The sequence below is a fragment of the Tasmannia lanceolata genome, unplaced genomic scaffold, assembly GCF_043159265.1.
Source record: "Tasmannia lanceolata isolate RefF3 unplaced genomic scaffold, GAP_Taslan_0.1 ptg000012l, whole genome shotgun sequence".
In the NCBI taxonomy this organism is placed as follows: domain Eukaryota; kingdom Viridiplantae; phylum Streptophyta; class Magnoliopsida; order Canellales; family Winteraceae; genus Tasmannia; species Tasmannia lanceolata.
The window spans coordinates 40,463,226-40,483,002 of NW_027518689.1; the positions used below are offsets into that span (position 1 = coordinate 40,463,226).

The 19,777-nt window shown below is 37.8% G+C and overlaps 2 protein-coding genes across 3 annotated transcripts; one reads left to right on the forward strand and one right to left on the reverse strand.

Moving 5' to 3' along the window:
- Nucleotides 1–3,889: 3,889 nt before the first annotated feature.
- LOC143887354 (uncharacterized) lies at nt 3,890–7,903 on the reverse strand. 2 transcript variants are annotated; one of them, XM_077391455.1, is made up of 5 exons: nt 7,754–7,877; nt 7,554–7,655; nt 5,178–5,677; nt 4,630–4,855; nt 3,890–4,540 (listed from the first exon to the last, which is right to left on the reverse strand). In XM_077391455.1, the coding sequence occupies exons 3-5, from the start codon at nt 5,661–5,663 to the stop codon at nt 4,065–4,067; spliced, it is 1,188 nt and encodes a 395-aa protein (XP_077247570.1). In that variant the 5' UTR covers nt 5,664–5,677; nt 7,554–7,655; nt 7,754–7,877; the 3' UTR covers nt 3,890–4,064. The 2 variants fall into 2 exon arrangements, with proteins under 2 accessions (XP_077247570.1, XP_077247569.1); XM_077391454.1 differs by lacking the exon at nt 7,554–7,655 and having other exon boundaries at nt 7,754–7,903.
- A 3,438-nt stretch (nt 7,904–11,341) lies between these two features.
- On the forward strand, nt 11,342–19,081 carry LOC143888210 (large ribosomal subunit protein uL3). The gene is made up of 6 exons (XM_077392565.1): nt 11,342–11,491; nt 12,342–12,443; nt 13,134–13,244; nt 15,351–15,655; nt 17,252–17,661; nt 18,660–19,081. The coding sequence occupies exons 2-6, from the start codon at nt 12,359–12,361 to the stop codon at nt 18,916–18,918; spliced, it is 1,170 nt and encodes a 389-aa protein (XP_077248680.1). The 5' UTR covers nt 11,342–11,491; nt 12,342–12,358; the 3' UTR covers nt 18,919–19,081.
- Nucleotides 19,082–19,777: the final 696 nt, after the last annotated feature.

Sequence of the window (19,777 nt, forward strand, 5' to 3'; positions counted from 1 at the left end):
TCACTAGGGACCATCGCAGAAGGCATTTCGTGAAGCATCTGTTACATGAGAGAGCAGCCAACTCACACGAATTAAATGAATAAGACAAAATCTGAGCCAATGTGGCTGCTCTCTCTTGCAAGAGATGCTCCGCGAAATGCCTTCTACAATGGTCCCTAGCAAATCCCTTGTAAGATTTCCACTTAAATTTCCACCGAAATTTTAAAAACCCCAAAATTTTAAACCGAATACATGATTTCAGCCTAAATTTCCACTAAAATCGAAATATTTTGATTACAGTGGTGGCTGAAACCGACACCGAAACCAAAATTTCAAACATTGCTATGAATGCCATACATTATTTGACCTTTTGACCAACATTTATGCATAGAAGCTGTAAAAGGGATATTGGACGTTCCATGGAAGCATTGGAATTATTTCATCTTTTTCTTCTATAAAGAATAAAGAAAGAAATGAAGAATCATAGCATTGGGTTTTGGTTGGCGAGATTCCAAACCTTCTTATCTATTTCTTTCTTGATCTTGGTGTGATGCTTCAACATAGGTGAGATTCCTAGGAAGCCTAGAGAAATTCTAAGTATTTTTCTTATTGTTCTCCCATTACTAATTTTCCTATTTCAGCTCTTGAATCCATGCACTTTAGCCTATATATATATATATATATATATATATATAGAGGAAAGTGTTTCTAGTCCGGCCGACTAGAGATCATTCTCTAGTCCGCCACCCAAAAACACATGGGTCCCACATATTTGGGTGATCTAAAGCATTCATTTGATAGGCCTCATCATAGATAGGATGTCCACAAAAATTCAGCTTCATAGGATCTTCTTAACCCTTCGATTTGTGGAGTTAAAAAATGGACAGATTTGGGTGATGCAAAGCCGTCCATTTTAAGCTCCACAAATCATAGGGTTGGGATGATCCTATGAAGCTAATTTCTTGTGGACACCGTCTCTATGTCAGGGCCCATCAAATGAATGCTTTGCATCACCCAAATATGTGGGACCCATGTGTTTTTGGGTGGCGGACTAGAGAATGATCTCTAGTCGGCCGGACTAGAAACACTTTTCTCATATATATATATATATATATATATAGGGCAAAGGTTTTCTGAGGTATCGCTCACCGTGAGCAGCCCTCTATAAAACACCACCTGCATGTTGTTTGACTCATCCTACCCATTCATTCTATAGAACCTCACACAGATAGGGTGTCCCTAAGAAACCACCTCCATCCCATAATCCTAACCATTCGATTTATAGGAGTTTAATTTGCAGCCATCCATTTGAAAACCTCCACTAATCATAACCATAACCAGAACCAGAACCCATAACCCTAATCCTACCTATAACCTACATAACCAATGGGTTGGATGACTCAACCAACTATGGGAAATGGGGTATCTAGAGGGCTGCTCACGGTGAGCAATACCTCAGAAACGTTTTTCCCAATATATATATTTATTTTTTTATTTTATTTTTTATTTTTTTTGAAACATACTTTAGCCTATATTTTCCACCTCCGTAAATTGATTTGATCCAAAACAATTAATCTACAGCCTGAAAACCCCATCTAAACCCTTGGTTTCAATACTTTGCAACCTTACAGCCTTAAACCCAAATCCACATTCTTGACTTGTTACAGCCGGTCCTTGGCCTAAAACCCTGCATACGCCCTCCTACACCCACTGAATACCTAATTGTTCAAAGATTCAAGAAAAGACCTAAAATTCGATGCATACAGTCCTGTCCCAGGAGACAATTCCAAGAAAACCCCTAACATGGCTGTCCTAAATCACAGCCCCCTTTTCCATCGTCTGTAAATTTCAGAACGGTCCAAACACTTATCCCTGCAGTCCCAAGTTCCTTACTTCCTTCGAACACCAACTATTCACAGATCAGCTGTCACATTCCACAACCTGACACAACAGTCCCAACAGTCCTGATCTGTCCAAACAGTCCAGGTCTGCCTTGACTCTACATATATCTTATAACAATCCTCCCTATCTACCGTATTGTTTCTTCTAGTCTGTTTCCCTAATCTGCATAACTTGTTCCCTTATTACCCCTACTCTACACGCATCCGATTAGACTCACTCTGTCCGTGAATAAAATCAGCAGACATGAGTTACATGTCCTAGATTGTCCTACACCAGCTTGATGATAGAATTCAGTGCCTTCATAGTAATGAAATTAAAAATTGAACCTTACTTCATTTTCTCCCTTTCACTTACCCCCCTCCCACATGCAAATCAACAACTTACATTGTTGGTTTTCAAAATGCCCTCACTGTCATTCACCTCTGCGGTTGACGATGTTAAATCCCTACTATCCCTTTTCCCCCACACAGCATATTCAATACCACTTGAAACATGGCATCATCGACCGCAGGAGACTTCAATGGCATCAGAGAACTTAGCACAGATATAGGCCTCAAATAATAAGACTATCTTGCGAATGGACCCAAGATTCTATATGATGTCTGACACATGATTGAGGAAGATGGGAAAAGCTCAATGAAGTTATGGACAGTGGGGGAGTAGGATATGATAGAGATTTAGCAGCAGGGTTCCATGGGTGCATTCTCATTTTTTTATGCCTCCCAAAACTGTGGCTTTGTAAAAGAAAAATGGCACTCCTGGAACTAGATTTCACTTTGCACTTCATATAATACACATTTCAGAGTTCAGACATTCTCAGTTTTTTCTTTTTTGAATGGCAATGATTCAGAGTTTTAGACATTCTAAGTTGTTACCCCGAGAAATTATGATACTCGCACCCCCTAGTCAAACGAAGTATAAGCTTATAAATGTGGCAATGCAAATGTAATCTCCTACATGTCAAAGAAATCAAAGGAGCTGATTTTGGGTGCAGTCCCAAAATCTCACTTGACTTCACGGGCGTGTTTATTTACAGACAAAAGTAAAGTTAGAATGAGCCTCTAAGGGCATTTGGAAATAGAAAATGTACTTTAATGGCTTCAACTATAGAAGGGATGGAGGGAAAATAATGATGTAAAGGAAAAGCATGTAAATCCTACAGTATTAATGACTTTATTAGAGTTTTGGTGCAGTAGGAGGGAATCCATGTAAAACACCAAAAGAGAAAGAAAATGTACATTCGTCCAAGTGAACCAAACAAAAATAATTAAAATATAGAATCCTGAGAAGAAGAAATTTTGTGAGAAGCATGGAAAAATTTGCAGTGCTTAATATATAAAACATTTAAAAACTCATTGGGGCAGTTTGATTTGGGGATAACAAACTTTGGATGAGCTTTTACTGGAATTCACTATATTCCTAGACTAGCTTCACGTAAAACTAGTTATTTCCATTGTATATTGGTATATTCTATCACGAAATTAGTTCTACCTACTGTTTGGTAGATACCACATTATCTTGGAATTAACATGAATATATTTAAGTTCGATTTCTCTTTGAATCATCCAATAACAATTACTCTAAGAGCTAATAATCCATAATATTAAAAAGAAATTAAAGGAACTAACTTGGATACATATTACATTCAAGCATATTAGAATGTTTTTTCATGTATAAATACATGTAATAAATTAGCTAGGATGTACACATGTGCAAGTGGAACGAAGATCAAATAGTAAACCTTGCACTCGCTTTATTTTTAAAAAGCAATGGTAATTGCATGATTTGCATTGGATGAAAAATGTCATGCCTCATTAAGAGTTGTATAGGGAATGCATCTCCCTCAAGAAAAACCTTAACCAGTCATGATATACTCTATCAATTTTGACAAATGCATAAAACAAAATACATATTAGTTAAACAAGATCAAGCACCACTATTCAAAAGAGCATTAAGAGCAGTCTATATTGTGCAAACAAAAAGATGGTTTTTTAATGGGTGGTGGACATATTAAAACTGCTCACTATATTTACAGGCATCTGAAAATGTGTCAGGTAATACATTTTTTTTTTAAAATGGGATGTGTCACGTAATACATAATATAAGTAAAGCAGAGCGGTCGTCACCCATAATAGAAAATTAAATTTAATACAGTAAACATTACCTCCACAACAAATGATCAATCAAGCATTCGATAAATAGTCACTCCACATTGTATCTGCAATGTCGTCTCGGAGTTGTGAGGCTCCCTCTAGTTGTTGCTGTTGGCAAGTCGTTTCTGGTGCTAAGTCTTCGCAGTCCTCCACGATAGGGTCTTCTACTATTGGTGGAGTCTCTTGTTCGTACAACTGAAAAATACGATCATTACTTTTCTCCTTCCGTATGTGATTATGTAGGACACATGCCGCTAGAACTATTTTGACCTGTGTCTTGAAAGGATAGGGAGGTGCAGACTTCAAGATGGAGAAGCGTGCTTTTAAAGCCCCAAAACTACGTTCAATAGCAAATCTTAATGAAGAGTGTCGATAATTAAATAGCTCTTTCGCATTTTCTGGCGGATGATCACTTGTGAATTCGCTCAACTGATAGCGAACACCTTGATACGGGGCAATAAAACCCGGCATATTTGCGTACTCTTTGTCAACAAGGTAGTATTTACCTACACCATCATTTGATTTGTAGATCAATGATAAAAAAAAGAAAAAAAAATCTAATAAAATATGAATTATGTGTAAATTAAAACAATACCTTCAGGGACTTGAAGTCCATTTGGCCTTGTGAGTGCTGAACTTAGTACACGTGAATCTGCTGTCGAGCCTTCCCACCCAGCGAGAACGAACTGAAATAGCAAGTCAAACGAGCAGGCAGCCATAACATTTTGTGAAAGAAATCCTTTCTTGTTACGGAATGGAGCTCGATCATAGCCATTGACCATTGCTGGGATGTGCGTCCCGTCAACTGCCCCGATGCAATCCTTAGATAAATAAATGGAAAAGGAAATTTTAAACAAATCAATAGATGAACATGTGGATAAAATTTCGTTTTTTTTTAAACCGAATGAGTGTGGCTCTGTGGCTTAAAGTCACGGGTATACTCCCCAGTGACACGAGTTCGAATCCCCCCTAAGTAAACCCGATGCACGTGGTTTACGGGTGATTGCGCAAATCCATAGGGATTAGTCCCGCCCTAAAATGGGGTGGGGATACCCTATGTCATCAAAAAAAATTATGAATGATTGAATATGTCCATAAAATTTCATTACGAGTAGATTACCATTAAAAAAATGAGTAGATTACCTTGAAGTAAGGGTTGAACAATGGATTGTCCAAGATTTCTGGGGCAGTGGTCGTATCAGGTAACTGAAAGAAATCTGGTGCTAATGCCACAATTGCATCTAGTACCATATTAAAATAGCGACTAATAGTATAACCAGAATGTTTGAAACGTTGCATCGCTACTCGATTGCGTTTATCATGGCCGACTGTGAGTAAAAATATTGCTACCTGCTCCTCGATTCTAACTTCTCTCATGTCACGTAATAAACCTTTATGTTGTAAAATGTCACACAACTTAACAAAGACACGCTTATCCATGCGAAACATTTTGTGGCAACGTGACTTATTTCCATTAAGCACATCATTTACCCACATATGACCACTCGGCGTTGAGCTATGGCGTGGTTCTTTCAGTAAGTATTTCTCATAATAACAAGCGGCAATACATGCGGTGGCAGCACATGCAGCTGCTATTACTAATTTTTCTTTCTGGTCAGAGTCATCCATAATAATTGTATCTCCTGCACAAATGAATAAATAATACATTAACAATGAGTTAATTGCAATTAAATATCTAAGTTGTCATCAACAATATTATACTGCCATCATAAATCATATGTCAAAATTATTTCATCTGCATGATAGAAGCGTACCAGGTAGCAGGTGAATACAGATTAATGGTGGCAGACATTGGAGACTATTCTTTACATTTCGAGAACACCAACATGCATTTTGGCCCAATAATGAAGTTGTTTTCCTTAGCACATGTGTCATGAATATAACTATCCAAATGCTTATATTTTGGCCCAGACTAAACTAATATCCAACATTACCAGAGAAATGGTAATCAACAACTGAGATGGATCGAATGAGGCAAGCTACTTTTAGTAGAATTCAAAAAATGCACACTAACATAGGCTGCCACTAGCCAAATAAACCTACTTTCCGAATCAACTCATCAATCAATAAAAGCAACCCACTTCAAAATCAACTCTTGCATCTACATTTTACACCAGGGAAATGAAATTCCAACCCCCTTTTCAAGCATTTCTACCTCTTTTTGTTTGTTTTTTCCTAAAAATGATTGCATTTACCCTGCATTTTGTTTGACATTTCCGCTCCATTTCTTTCAACGTAAAAATTGGTCTAAAATTTGTTTTATGTTCATTTTTACAACATAAAACATTTTATGTTCATTTTTACAACATAAAACAAATTTTACGCCCATTTTTACGTTGAAAGAAACAGAGCCTTCGGGAAAAGACAGACAAAAGGGGTAAAATGAGGGAATGGGGATGGAAAAATCATTCCCATTTACAACATGGACAAAATCCGTACTGATTCATAAGAAACAATTTCTGTCCATGTGTTTCAGCCTGATCTTCAATAATTATCCATATGTATTTATATAACCAACAATGCAACTGCACGGGTTCAATCCAATACACAATTAAAATTGCAACCATAAGTTGTAGCTTTATGAGAAAAATATTTCAACATTAGGAGAGGAGAGCCCAAGGCAAGCACTGCCTTAGAAGCTACACATCAAAAAAAGCCTCGAAGAGATCGAACTGATGACATCATTATGAGGCAAGTCGACTCCCAGATGGTCTCCTCCTCTTTTAGGTCACTACAAAGTGAACTTCAATGGTTTTATCTTAGGGAATTCGGTCCCTGTTAGCATTGGGCGCCTGTTGTGTTGTGTTGAGACTGAGATTCAATGGGCTTTCTCTGGTCCAATTGGTGAGAATGATTCTAATGAGACAGAAGTACAAGCCCTATAACGAGGATTCAGCTCGTGGACCAGGAGCTTCTTAATTCTGTCATTGTGGAGGTGGATTCTCTCGACATGATCAACAGTGAGGCGGATCAGTTGACCTGTTCAAGGGTGTTGGAGATTCGAGTTGGAGCCTTTTGATTTTCTACCTCCTATAGCGTTTTTTATGTATTTTTCACATTTTGTTTGCCTTGTTTTGACCATATCAATCCATGAACTCTTACTTCTTTTTTTCAATAAAATCTTTACAATTCAAAATAAAATTAAAAAGAAGAATGCAGCTTACAATTGAAAAACATTTCATCTGATCTTGGGGCTATTGAATTTAAACTAGCATTTGATTACACGCCATTCATAGAATAGCATTCCTAGAGAAATAGAGAAATCACACATACCCAGCAAATTAAAAAAAAAGGCGCTTTAAAATCATCCAAACAGTTCAACATTGTAAAAATGGACTAGTCTGAATACACTAATTTAAGATTTCAACAAGAACTAAGGTCTACACAAATCGACCCATTATAATTATATATCTTACCACAGCATTTTCAGAAAACAAATCACTCCTATTAGATGGTACTCGGAAAAATTAAGGAAAAATAAAGAGAGACGAAATCAACAGAATAACCAATCAAAACCCATTAAAATTAGTCAGAAATCTCGTGTGGAAAATGCCAGTCATCGCATTCAAGATGCTGTGTTTGCACAAGATTTTCATCAACCTGTAAAGAGTAAAAAGGTAATAAAATGTGGTTTTTCTTGGCGATAGAAAGGTAAAAAAAAAAACATTGGATGTAGCGAAAAAAAAACCATAGCCCACCTTGATTGGGTTAAAACCTCTGAAATGGAATAAGAAATACCCTTCGTCGACAGAACGCGCTCCAGTTCCCTGCGTTTTATATGTGTGAAAGAGAATATGAAAACCCTAGACGCTTAGTCCCTGACTATCAAATAAATAGGGAAAAGATATACACACCCCCTTTTTTACTTGAGACGGCCCCCTTTTCTGAGAACCGAAAGCATATTAGTTTATGACTTATAAATACACTAGAGGGCCAATTCGCGCCCGCTGAAGGATTATTCGCACCACTGTAACCTGATTTGACGTCAAAAAGCGTTAAAGTCTAGTCACGTTACCCTCCTTTTTGACGCTTTTTTTCGTCAAAACACGTTAAAGTGGTGCGAATAATCTTACAGGGGTGAATTTATCATCACCCTAGAGGGGCTGTCCCTGGTAAAAAAAGGGGGCAAATTATCACTTTCAGCTAGTATAACACGAGTCGCACGTGAAGGGAAAACGGGATATCGAGTTTTCAAAAAGTAGGTAAGAGTGGAGGGATTTGATAGGGTCCATTTGATAGGCTGCAACGTCGATATATATAGTTTGTACGCCCTAAATAATCTCCTTAGGATGATCCTTGGAGGTGCACCTTAGTTCATTTTTTGGTAATATGGGTTGCAACTTAAAGCACCTTGGAGTGAGACATGAATACTCGTGTTTGGCGAGCTTCTCATTCTTTAGAAAAAATGGGCAAAAAATGCAATAATGAGAAGCATTTTTTTCCATGTACTTTGACCTTGTGTGTGCTGCCTGCCGAGATGGGTCCACTTAGAATAAATTAGGTTGTAATTTTTTTATGGAAAAATACAGTTACATCCCTTCAACTTTCTAACATTTTCAACTCTAATCCTGACTTTTAAAAGTTACCAACCACACCCCCTGATGTTTCAATTTGTATAAGGTAAACTCCATCTTTTGAAACACTATCAATGCTAATGAAGAACCCATACCCTGCTCCAAACCACATACCCGAATCCAAACACTACCAAAAACAGAGTGGGCCCACGTTGTTTGAATGATCCAAAGCATTCATTTGATGGGCCCTGACATAGATAGGGTGTTCCCAAAAAATCAGCTCCAATGGATCATCCTAACCCTTCGATCTGTGGCTGAACTGTCAATTGAGGGGGTTTACCTAAGACAAATTGAAACCTCATGGAGTGTAGTTGGTGACTTTTAAAAGTCAGGGTTATAGTTGAAAATGTTAGAATGATGAGTAGGAGTTTTAGAGGAAGTGATAAGTGGGTTTCTATATATAAATAGGGGATTTCTAAAATGAAAGGAGCCCTTGCAAAAGAGGGATTGGTTGTAAATCACCAAAGTGCATTTAGGGCATGTTTGGCTGCCGGTAATTTGTTCTCATGATAAATTGGTATCTCCAATTGGAGATGAGACCGAAATCCCTCAAAATCATGAAACCAGATTGAGAAAATGTTATGAATTGTTGCTAGAAATCGGGAAAAAGATCAACCCTGTTTTGAATAGAGTTTTTTCGTTTCCGGACTTTGAGCAGCAAAACATCACATTTTCTGGTTTTGGTTTCATGATTTTGAGGGATTCCCGCCTCATCTCTACATGGAGATGCCGATTTATCGTGAAAAACATTTCCTGGCAGCCAAACATGCCCTTAATGTTCTTTGACTTTTCATCCCATTTAATGCACTTTGGTGATTTACAACCAATGGGGGCACCCTTTCGTCCCTTCTTTTTTTTTCATGGGTGCCCTTCGATGTAGAACTCTTATAAATAACATGTGAGGAATTTTTAGAAATCAACGAATAAATTATCCCAGAACTTGTGTCTTTATGCGCGAAGGAGGGCAAACCCCCCTTTCCTCGAAGTGGGTCAAGTGGCCGATCTTCCCACCAAGAAGATCAATTTTGTTATGAACCAAATTGAGTTCGTAACAATGTGAAGCGAAAATGGGAGAAATGAGTTTTATCGGATTCCATTGTTGAGCTACACACCTCATGTTTTTTCCAATTTAGGTAACAGGAAATCTACATAAGCCCCAAGCCCTCGTGGGATTGGCACCCAAAGCACCTCCATTTTTTCATTTGGTGTGGGTTTGAATTTGAATCGTTCACTTCAATGAATAGGATTATAGCCGAACTCGGCAACTCTTACTCACAAATGCAACCACTTAGTCAAATCATGTTTTTAGATGCGGGATTTGATCCCCCCAAGTCTCAACTTTGGGTCGAGCCCAATAGACCGTCAGCTTGACCTACCCCATCGACACCCCTATAATCGGGTGATGCTAACTGCTTTGATCACAAAATAAGCTACATGTCATGATCAAAAGTTCAAAACCATTAATCAAATCTAAGACCATATATATACATGGCCAATTTCCATTGATAACACCTTGAATGGGTGATCTAGACACTGTATTGCCATTTTCAATTGATCACACCTTGATCGGATGATCTAGACCCTTGATCCAAGAAACCTCATTTAGGGCTAGAAAAAATTACACAAAATCTATAAGGATGAAGGGCCTGGCATCATCCATGGTTGTTGGGCCACTTTGAATGGACAAGATTGGAGGTAACCCACTAGATCAATAGCCTTTCAGTATCTGTTTATTTCGACTTAAAATGGTGTAAAACAAATTTTACACCCAACAAAATTTAAGTCCCTTTTCATTACAAAAAGATGGGCATAAAATTGGTTTTATGCCCACTTTACATGGAAAGAAACAGAAAACAGAAAATGAACTACGGGGAAATGATACATTCAACCCACTGTCTTCCCGAGGCCGTCCTCCTGTATTGTAGTGTAATTATGACCATGGTTTTAAATTTTGCCTGAAATCTAGGACTGAAACCGAAATTGCCTGACTTTACCAAATTTATTTTGAAAATTCGGTCAGGCTCGAAACCGAAACGTTCTGAAACCGAAATTGCCGAAATTTAACAAATTCCTGTCAAAATTTTCAATAAAATATTAATTTATTTCTATTTCTTTACATAATTTTGGCCAAAATTACCACCAAACCCGACATTTCGAGCACTTATACAGAATTTCGACCGAAATTTCGGTTTCGATGAGGACCGAAATTATACGCTGAATTGAAGGGAGGTTTGCTACTGGGCATGAATCCGTAACTTTTGCACTAAAGAAGACTTGGGTTCAACATCTCTAGTCTAGTGTTGGAATGAAGCTATGCCAGGCCTATGGGCTCTAGGGTAACGTATCCTAGCATAGGGTTCTAGGATGTGTCATCCTAAGTTTTAGGATCCTAGGATAGGATTGTAGGACAAGGCTTATGACTACTCTTTTACCCTACTATGGGGCAAGGTTTTAAATTTTGTCCGACTCGAACGACCGAAATCCAAAATCGTCGAAATGTACAATATTTCAGTTATTTCGCCTAAATTTCAGAAAAAAAAAAAAATTTAATCCTTTACCAAATTTCAGCCAAAATTACCAAAATTTCGGCTGAAATTCGTCCCGAAATTTCGGTTTTGGTGGGGACCGAAATATACCCCAAAACCAAAATTTAAAACCTTGCTAAGGGGTAAGAATAGGGGACAAGTAAAGAGCAGGGACTAAATTGTCATAATGGGAGATTTAAATCATTACGATGAAAAAAATGCCGCTATCTCCCTCAAGCCTCAGTATATAAATCCCTATCTAGGGTTTGAGCGAGACGATTGGCAGGACGCAGGGGAGGGCAGCGCCTCCCTCTCTTCTCATTGCAGAGATCCTCAGGTGAGCTCCTCTCCAATCTAAGTTGTAGGGTTTCTGATTTAGATTTCAATGCCGATCTAAAACAACTGCATTGTAAATGGCCTTGCTCGACTGTTATTCTCACCATCTCCGATAAAACTAGTAGAATAGAGCTCCGATTAGTGTTTTACAATGTTTTCAGTTCTCAGATTTCTCTCCTCTGAAATATAAGATTTAGGGTTTAGGATTCAGATTTCAATGCCGATCTGAATCAATTGCATCGTAAATAGCCTCGTCCGACTGTTATTCATGTTCGTTGCAGAGTGAGATTGATTTGTTCTGTTTTTTTTTTTTTTTAGTATTTTAGACTTTCAATCGTACGGACAAATAAATCGAAAAAAAAATAAAAATTTAGACTTTGAATCGTTAAACTTTTTGATATGTCAGCATTTGCAAAGGTTCTTCAGATATTTGTATGATCTAGAGTTTTGAACTATTGTTAGATCTTTTGCTTCATCTTTGATAAACGTCTAATCATTATATACGAAAAATTGACATGTATGCATTTGAGATTATCCACTGATTTTTATTATCTTTTTTTTTTTCAGGGTTGCATTTTTTATGTTTTCATTGAATGTGTTTCCTTTATTTAATTTGTGTATTTAGAAATAGTCTGATATATGTTGTATTGAATGGATCAAAATGCAATTATGTATATATTTATATACATCGGATTTTTCATGTCGAACTTTTCTACTCTTGAATTTGTTGGGGGAGCTTTTTTAATTTCTCTGAGGCCTTTGCCTCTAAACAATCATTCAATCTGCCAAGAGGGTGTTTTGCAAAGTGTAATTTTGCAACTCTGTTTTCTCATTTTAAATTTATGTGGCAGGGTGAAGGAGAAGGAAAATGTCTCACCGAAAGTTCGAGCATCCTAGGCATGGGTCTCTTGGGTTTCTCCCAAGGAAGCGAGCTTCTCGCCATAGAGGAAAAGGTGATTTAAATTACGGCTTTAGTTTTTTCTTACAGGACCACATGGTTCATATCTTCTTTAGAACCAACATGCTCTGTGTCCGCTGTCATTCAACTTTTTTTCCTCACATTACCGTATCTTTAGGAGCAACATGCTCTGTTAGTCTTCTGTTTTGGCTGTCTCTGACATCATGTGACAATCTATGGCACAATATTTGTCCTGGATTCATTCTTTTTTATGGTTTTCAGATTTCTTCACGGGATTCTGAAGCGCGACTTTTTCTGTTTCTGCCATTCAAAAATTTCTGATCATGCCTCGTTGTTTGACATTCTGCCTTGAATGTTATGATGAGTTATGATAGCTGTTTTTTGTTTGTTCAATGCTATATACTACTTATTCTTTATCTTACTTGATTGTAGTGATAGGACTTTCAGTAAAAAGCTTTGCCTGTTTGTTATTTTCTTTTGTTATGTAATCAGGTTTTGTAAGTATTGTTCTTTCTTTTGCTCCCGATTTCATGAAACACAGCCATGAGGTTGTCCTCTACATATCAGATTTTGATGGAATCAAGATTTCATTTTATTCTAATAAGTAATAATTTATTTGTTTTTTCAATTGATTGATGCAGCCAATGCATTTTAAAATGTAATTATTTACCGTTTATGTCTTATGAGGCCTAAATCTACTATGTTCACTCACTGATTGATGCAGTGAAATCTTTTCCCAAGGATGACCCAAGCAAACCTTGCAAGCTTACTGCCTTCCTAGGGTACAAGGCTGGAATGACGCACATTGTCCGAGAAGTTGACAAACCTGGGTCAAGTAAGTTTGTTTCTAATTAGTGTTTTTCTATTTCTTGTATATTCATTGGTGTAAAAGGTAAATTTTATGTATTCATTATCATTACTTTGGAATTCACCGTCTTTTCTTTTCATATATTTCCATTTGTAAAGTGAACTAAAAAAATTATTTAAGAAGAAAAAACATTGTCCAAATGGAAAACACCAGTGCTGACTACCCTATTCCAAGTCCAGGGAGTCAATGCCTTTCCATTTTAGCTACCACCCCTCACACTACTCTGCTAAACGATTAATTGGGAAAGATATTGCTGCTGCATTATTCCCTTTGCTCCATTTCAAGCTTTGAACAGTTCATTGGATTATATCTGAAGTCGATTACTGTTTGATCCCCAATGTTGATATCTAGGCCATGGATTTTCGAAGAAGTCATAATCCGCTGCCAGTGAATTATACAGTCGGAGTTTATTATATCACTATATCCCAGGTTGAATACCGTTCTGGATCCTGGGAATGTTGGATAGTCTACACATTTCCAAATGAGTTGTTCACAAATTAATATGTTTTTGCATTTTTTGTTATGATTAAAATTCAATTTCTAGTTTAGGCATTTCCTCTGCAACCATATATATATATATATATATATGTATATATATATATATATACATATATATATATATATATATATATATATATATATGAGGAAAGTGAAGCTACACCGGCCTACACTGCCGGTGTAGCTAACTTAGCTACACCGCCGGCTTAAAATACAATGGGCCCACATTGTTTTGGTGATCCAAACCATTCATTTGATTGGCCCTCACATAGATAGGGTGTCCACCAAAATTCAGCTCCATAGGATCATCCCAACCCTTCAAACTGTGGAGGCAAAAATGGACAAATTTGTGAAGGTTTTTACACGTTCATTTTTGCCTCCACAGATCGTAGGGTTGGGATGATCCTATGGAGCTGATTTTTGGTGGACACCCTATCTATGTGAGGGCCAATCAAATGAATTCTTTGGATCACCAAAACAATGTGGGCACATTGTATTTTAAGCCGGCGGTGTAGCTAATCAGCCCTTCAAACTGTGGAGGCAAAAATGGACAAATTTGTGAAGGTTTTTACACCTTCATTTTTGCCTCCACAAATCGTAGGGTTGGGATGATCCTATGGAGCTGATTTTTGGTGCGCACCCTATCTATGTGAGGGCCAATCAAATGAATTCTTTGGATCACCAAAACAATGTGGGCACATTGTATTTTAAGCCGGCGGTGTAGCTAAGTTAGCTACACCGGCGGTGTAGCTTCACTTTCCTCTCTCTCTCTCTCTCTCTCTCTCTCTCTCTCTCTATATATATATATATATATATATATATATATATATATATATATATATATATATATATATATATATATAATTTTTTATTTTTTTTTTGTTGTTGTTGTCGTCTAACTCTAGCAAGCACATAATATTGGTGGATAGCCTACGCACAAGCAAACAAGTTGTTAACGAATGAATATGTATTGCAAGTTATCTGTTTTGAATTAATATTCAATTTTTAGTGTAGTTGTTTCGACGGTACCCATCCATTTCTATTTGCTTCTCTAGCAAGCATTTCGTCGCTTGTGAGAGTGAATTTTGTGCACCTCTGTGCATGCACGGTTATTACAGTACTTCTTTGGACCTAAATTTTTGTTCTAGTTTACGCATTTTGCTTTTTAGGCGATGTATTTTTTAAGGAATCATACTCCACTGTACTTTGCATTTCTTGTGATCTTAACACCCGAATTCATCATGTAACTATCTCAGTTTGAATTTTGTTTTGACACAAGATATCTAGCCTGCGCATTTCTAAAGGAGTTTTACGCAATCGTTTTTCCCATATCCTATGATCTGTATTTGTTTACGTTTGGATCAAGTCTTTGTTTCTGTTGTATCCATCTCTGTTTTATCTTCTGCGAACAGGGATTGTAGCTCGAAATCATCATTTCCAACGTCATAATTTGTGCATTTGAGATGCCAGATTTCTTCTCTGTTGAGAGCTACTTTTTTTTATTGTATTTGATTTGGAACATTGCATTTGAAATGTGCTTTTTAATGTTATGAAATTTGCTGTATTTTCTTATAGAGCTTCACAAGAAGGAGACATGTGAGGCTGTAACAATCATTGAAACACCACCGATGATTGTTGTTGGCGTGGTGGGGTATATAAAGACTCCCCGTGGCCTTCGTTCTTTGAACACAGTTTGGGCTCAGCATCTGAGTGAGGAGGTGAGAAGGAGATTCTATAAGAACTGGGGCAAGTCAAAAAAGAAGGCTTTTACAAACTACTCAAAGAAGTATGACACCGAAGAAGGAAAGAAAGATATTCAAACACAGCTAGAGAAAATTAAGAAATATGCATCTGTTGTCCGCGTCTTGGCTCACACTCAGGTACTTTTTTTTCCTTGCTAAAAGATAAAAGCAAATTTCCCCCTTTTTTTCAAGATCTTTATCTTTGCTCCCATGAGTTGCCTGCCTGAAAAATGATTATCTTCCTCCCTACCAGTTCTTGGCCTGCCCCTTTCCCCATCCCCAATTGAAGATACCGTGTATATATATATATATATATATATATATATATATATATATATATATATATATATATATAGAGAGAGAGAGAGAGAGAGAGAGAGAGAGAGAGAGAGGAAAATGATTTTGAGCTAGCTTATATGAGCTTCAGGGCCCAAACACATGGGTCCCACATTTTTATTGGTGATCCAAACCATTCATTTGCAAGGCCCCATCATAGATAGGGTGTGTACCAAAAACCAGCTCCATTGGATCATCCTATCCCCTCCAAAAGCGGAGGGCAAAAATGGGCAGATTTGTGGCAAAAGGTGTCTGTCCATTTTGCCCTCCACTTTTGGATGGGTTAGGATGATCCTATGGAGCTGATTTTTTGTACACACCCTATCTATGTAAGGGCCTTTCAAATGAATGCTTTGGATCATCCTAACAATGTGGGCCCACATGTGTTTGGGCCCTCAAGCTCATATAAGCTCATACTCACAATCATTTTCCTCATATATATATATATATATATAAGATAGAATTCATTGAAATCAAGAAGAGACAAAGAAGGTCCCCTAAGATACAAGAAGAAAAGGATCATATAATCTCAACATACAGAAAAAAATCAGCTAAGGGGGAAGGAAGTCCAAAAGCTCCACCCCCGCTCTATGTATTCCCTCTCTAGCTAATTTGTTAGCCTCTCTATTAGCTAATAGATACCGAATTTATATTGAAGTGTTTGTTATCATAATTTTTATATTACAGCAGAGTGGATGGTGCATGCTTTATAACAAAGGGTGTCTAGCTATTTAGAAACCCCGTGAATTTTGCCATACCTTTTGCACTAACAACCATGCCAGAACAACCCCGAGTGTCACTTATTTTTTAAGGTGACCCTGCATAATTGAAGGTCGCAAAAGGTGCTTAAATTTTCCTTAAAATGCCAGTACTGGTTTCAAACTTTTCAAAGTATTTTTTATACTTGTTTTGATTAAGTAACCTTCTTACAAATTTTTTTTTTCATCAATTGCTCTTTGGTACTGAAATCGAAAAAATGTAAAACAGAATATGATGTCATTTCCCATTTATTGTTAGCAAGCTCATGCCATGACAGTTCGTAATTGAATGAGTCTGGCTCTAACCAATGGTAGACATTCAAAGAATATTAGATAACGCCATTAGTAGTGACAGATCAGAGTCTACAGGTAACACATAAGTGCTAAATACCAAAAAATTGAAAGTTACTTATGATTGGTGATCTCTCTTCACAAAAGATTGTGTGGGTTTACTTTTTCACTACATTGAGCACTGATGATTTTTTCTTTTTGTAGCATTTATATATTTAATACTTTCTCTGTGAGTTCAAAATATGTATGTTCCGTTTAAGGAAGTTATTCTGTAGTATGTTATCATTACCATCCAGACAAAATTATCTACCTTGGTTGAACATGCATTTTCCTGATTTCTGTTTCCCAGATAAAGAAGATGAAGGGCTTGAAACAGAAGAAGGCACACCTGATGGAGATCCAAGTGAATGGTGGGGCCATTGCACAGAAGGTGGACTTCGCATATGGCTTCTTTGAGAAGCAGATCCCTGTCGATGCTGTTTTCCAGAAGGATGAGATGATTGACATCATTGGTGTTACCAAGGGAAAAGGTTATGAAGGTGTTGTCACTAGGTGGGGTGTCACTCGACTTCCTCGGAAGACTCACAGAGGTCTGCGCAAGGTGGCATGTATTGGTGCCTGGCATCCTGCTAGGGTTTCCTTCACAGTTGCCAGGGCCGGTCAGAATGGATACCACCATCGCACTGAAATGAACAAGAAGGTCTACAAGCTTGGAAAGTCTGGGCAAGAGTCTCATGCAGCAGTCACGGAGTTCGACAGGTTCCTATTTTCGACAGCTTCAAAAATTCCCCTTTATTTGTTTGCGAGCGAATCATTTATTTGTTATCATCAAATATCTTATGGGCTCTGTTTCTTTCGACATAAAATGGGCATAAAACAAATTTTACCCTCATTTTTTTGCTTAAAATGGGCATAAATTTTGTTTTACACCCATTTTACGTCAAAAGAAATAGAGCCTTGTGGAACTTGAAGGATATTTCCCCAACTTTTGTGGAAGTTAAACACTTAGTCATTCCTTAAAATGAATCAAGGTCAGACATTGAATTTCATTTCTAGGCAAATGCTAGATTAATATCACAGATTCTGCTCATAGATAACATTCTTGATGGAAAGAAAGTGATTCTCTCTTTCTGTAGAGGTATATTTCCAGATTAATATTTGGAAAGGAGAAATTATATGGTGCCCGAGCGGGCAATGCTCGTGTAAGAGGCACCACCCTTGATACTTGATCCAACAGAAGCACAGTTTTTAAGATCTGCTGTTGGATGAAATACCAAGGGCGGTACGGAAGTACCACTTACACGAGCATGAACCCCCCCCCCCCCCCCCCCCCCCAACACACACACCCACACACACACCACCCACCACCACACACACACACACAAGCACCAACCACCACCACCACCACACACACGCACGCACGCACACACAACCGATCCGGAATAGATAGTAAATCTGTTTAGAAAACTCCCAACATCTAGCATTCATGTTTCCCCTTTTACTTTGCTATCATAGACAGTTATTAGCTTACAATATTAGTAAGTTACCGTTTGGGGATTGTCGCAAAAATATTCGGTCCTATTCAACTTCTGACGTTATTAGTTGTTCTTTTTGTTTTTCACTAAACTGATCTGGGCATAGTAAATCTGTTTGAAACTAGAAAATTCTCAGAAATGGGAGTGTTCTATGTTTTGCTGTTCACATTTCTTTTATACCTCTATTTTTCTGATTCTGGTTATGGCTATGGCTATGAAAAGGACTGAGAAGGACATAACACCCATGGGAGGGTTCCCTCACTATGGTGTGGTGAAAGATGATTATCTGTTGATTAAAGGTTGCTGTGTTGGGCCGAAGAAGAGGGTGGTTACACTTCGCCAGTCACTGCTGAAGCAGACCTCACGTCTGGCTCTCGAGGAGATCAAACTCAAATTCATCGACACCTCCTCTAAGTTTGGTCATGGGCGCTTCCAGACCACCGAGGAGAAGCAAAAGTTTTATGGACGCGTGAAAGCTTAATATTTGCTTCTCAAGTTTTGCCATGGGCTGTTAGAGGTAAATTAGTTTTTCTCAGGCTTTATGAGGAACTTGAACTTCTCGTATTTGTTTTGTCATTTCATTTTTGACTTAAAACAGGTATTTTTAGTTTTATTTAATAAACATAAATTTTCTGATACATAAACCAACTCATCATACGTTGGGAGGGTTTTGAAAGCTCCATGGTGTCGCCCATCATCGTATAGGGGTTTGCAATCTTATAGATCCATTAAGTCTATAGTTTACGAGCCATAAGCCCAAAAGTAGCTAGTAATGGAAGGCGAGGGCACTAGGTTTTGGGAGGGCTTATAGTTAGTGAAGTTTCTGTTGTACTATGCATTCCCAAAATCTATAATTGCAATCAATAGAGGGGCAAGAGTTTGCCACTGCCTTTGAGATGATTGGGGATGGCTCTCTCTTGACACATTAATGCTCAGGAGGTACCTAAAGCAAAATGAAATTGGTGAGTTCTCTAGCCTGGTAGTGGGCAACCCAAGCAACATTTGGTCACAAGTATGGTGCAGGATCTTATATTGTTTCCTGATGTATTGGATGTTCAACTCCTCCCTCAAAAAAGTTGCTCTCGGTTGGGGAAGAAATCTTTTTTTGTCGGATAGGGAAAATAGGAATTTGGTGCCTAATGCAGAGCCCTAGGTTGCAAATTGGAGAATTATCAAACCCTACTCGGGTCGGCAGGTGTTTATGATTCAAATGTAGAAGGGCGTTGTTACGTAGTATAGAACATTTTTCCTCTCTACCCCAGTGGCGTCATTCCTAGATTAGTGGCTTAGACAATTAAATTCCACGATAGATCTATTTGTGGTGATTCCGAAATAATCGA

Excerpts from the sequence above, each read along its gene's own strand:
- LOC143887354 (XM_077391454.1), bottom strand. The coding sequence starts at position 5,663 with ATGGATGACTCTGACCAGAAAGAAAAATTAGTAATAGCAGCTGCATGT. Across the intron at positions 4,856-5,177 it reads TGTTCAACCCTTACTTCAAG|GATTGCATCGGGGCAGTTGA; the intron begins GTAATCTACTCA and ends TATTTATCTAAG. Across the intron at positions 4,541-4,629 it reads TGGACTTCAAGTCCCTGAAG|GTAAATACTACCTTGTTGAC; the intron begins GTATTGTTTTAA and ends ATGATGGTGTAG.
- LOC143888210 (XM_077392565.1), top strand. The coding sequence starts at position 12,359 with ATGTCTCACCGAAAGTTCGAGCATCCTAGGCATGGGTCTCTTGGGTTT. Across the intron at positions 13,245-15,350 it reads AGTTGACAAACCTGGGTCAA|AGCTTCACAAGAAGGAGACA; the intron begins GTAAGTTTGTTT and ends ATTTTCTTATAG. Across the intron at positions 15,656-17,251 it reads GCGTCTTGGCTCACACTCAG|ATAAAGAAGATGAAGGGCTT; the intron begins GTACTTTTTTTT and ends TCTGTTTCCCAG.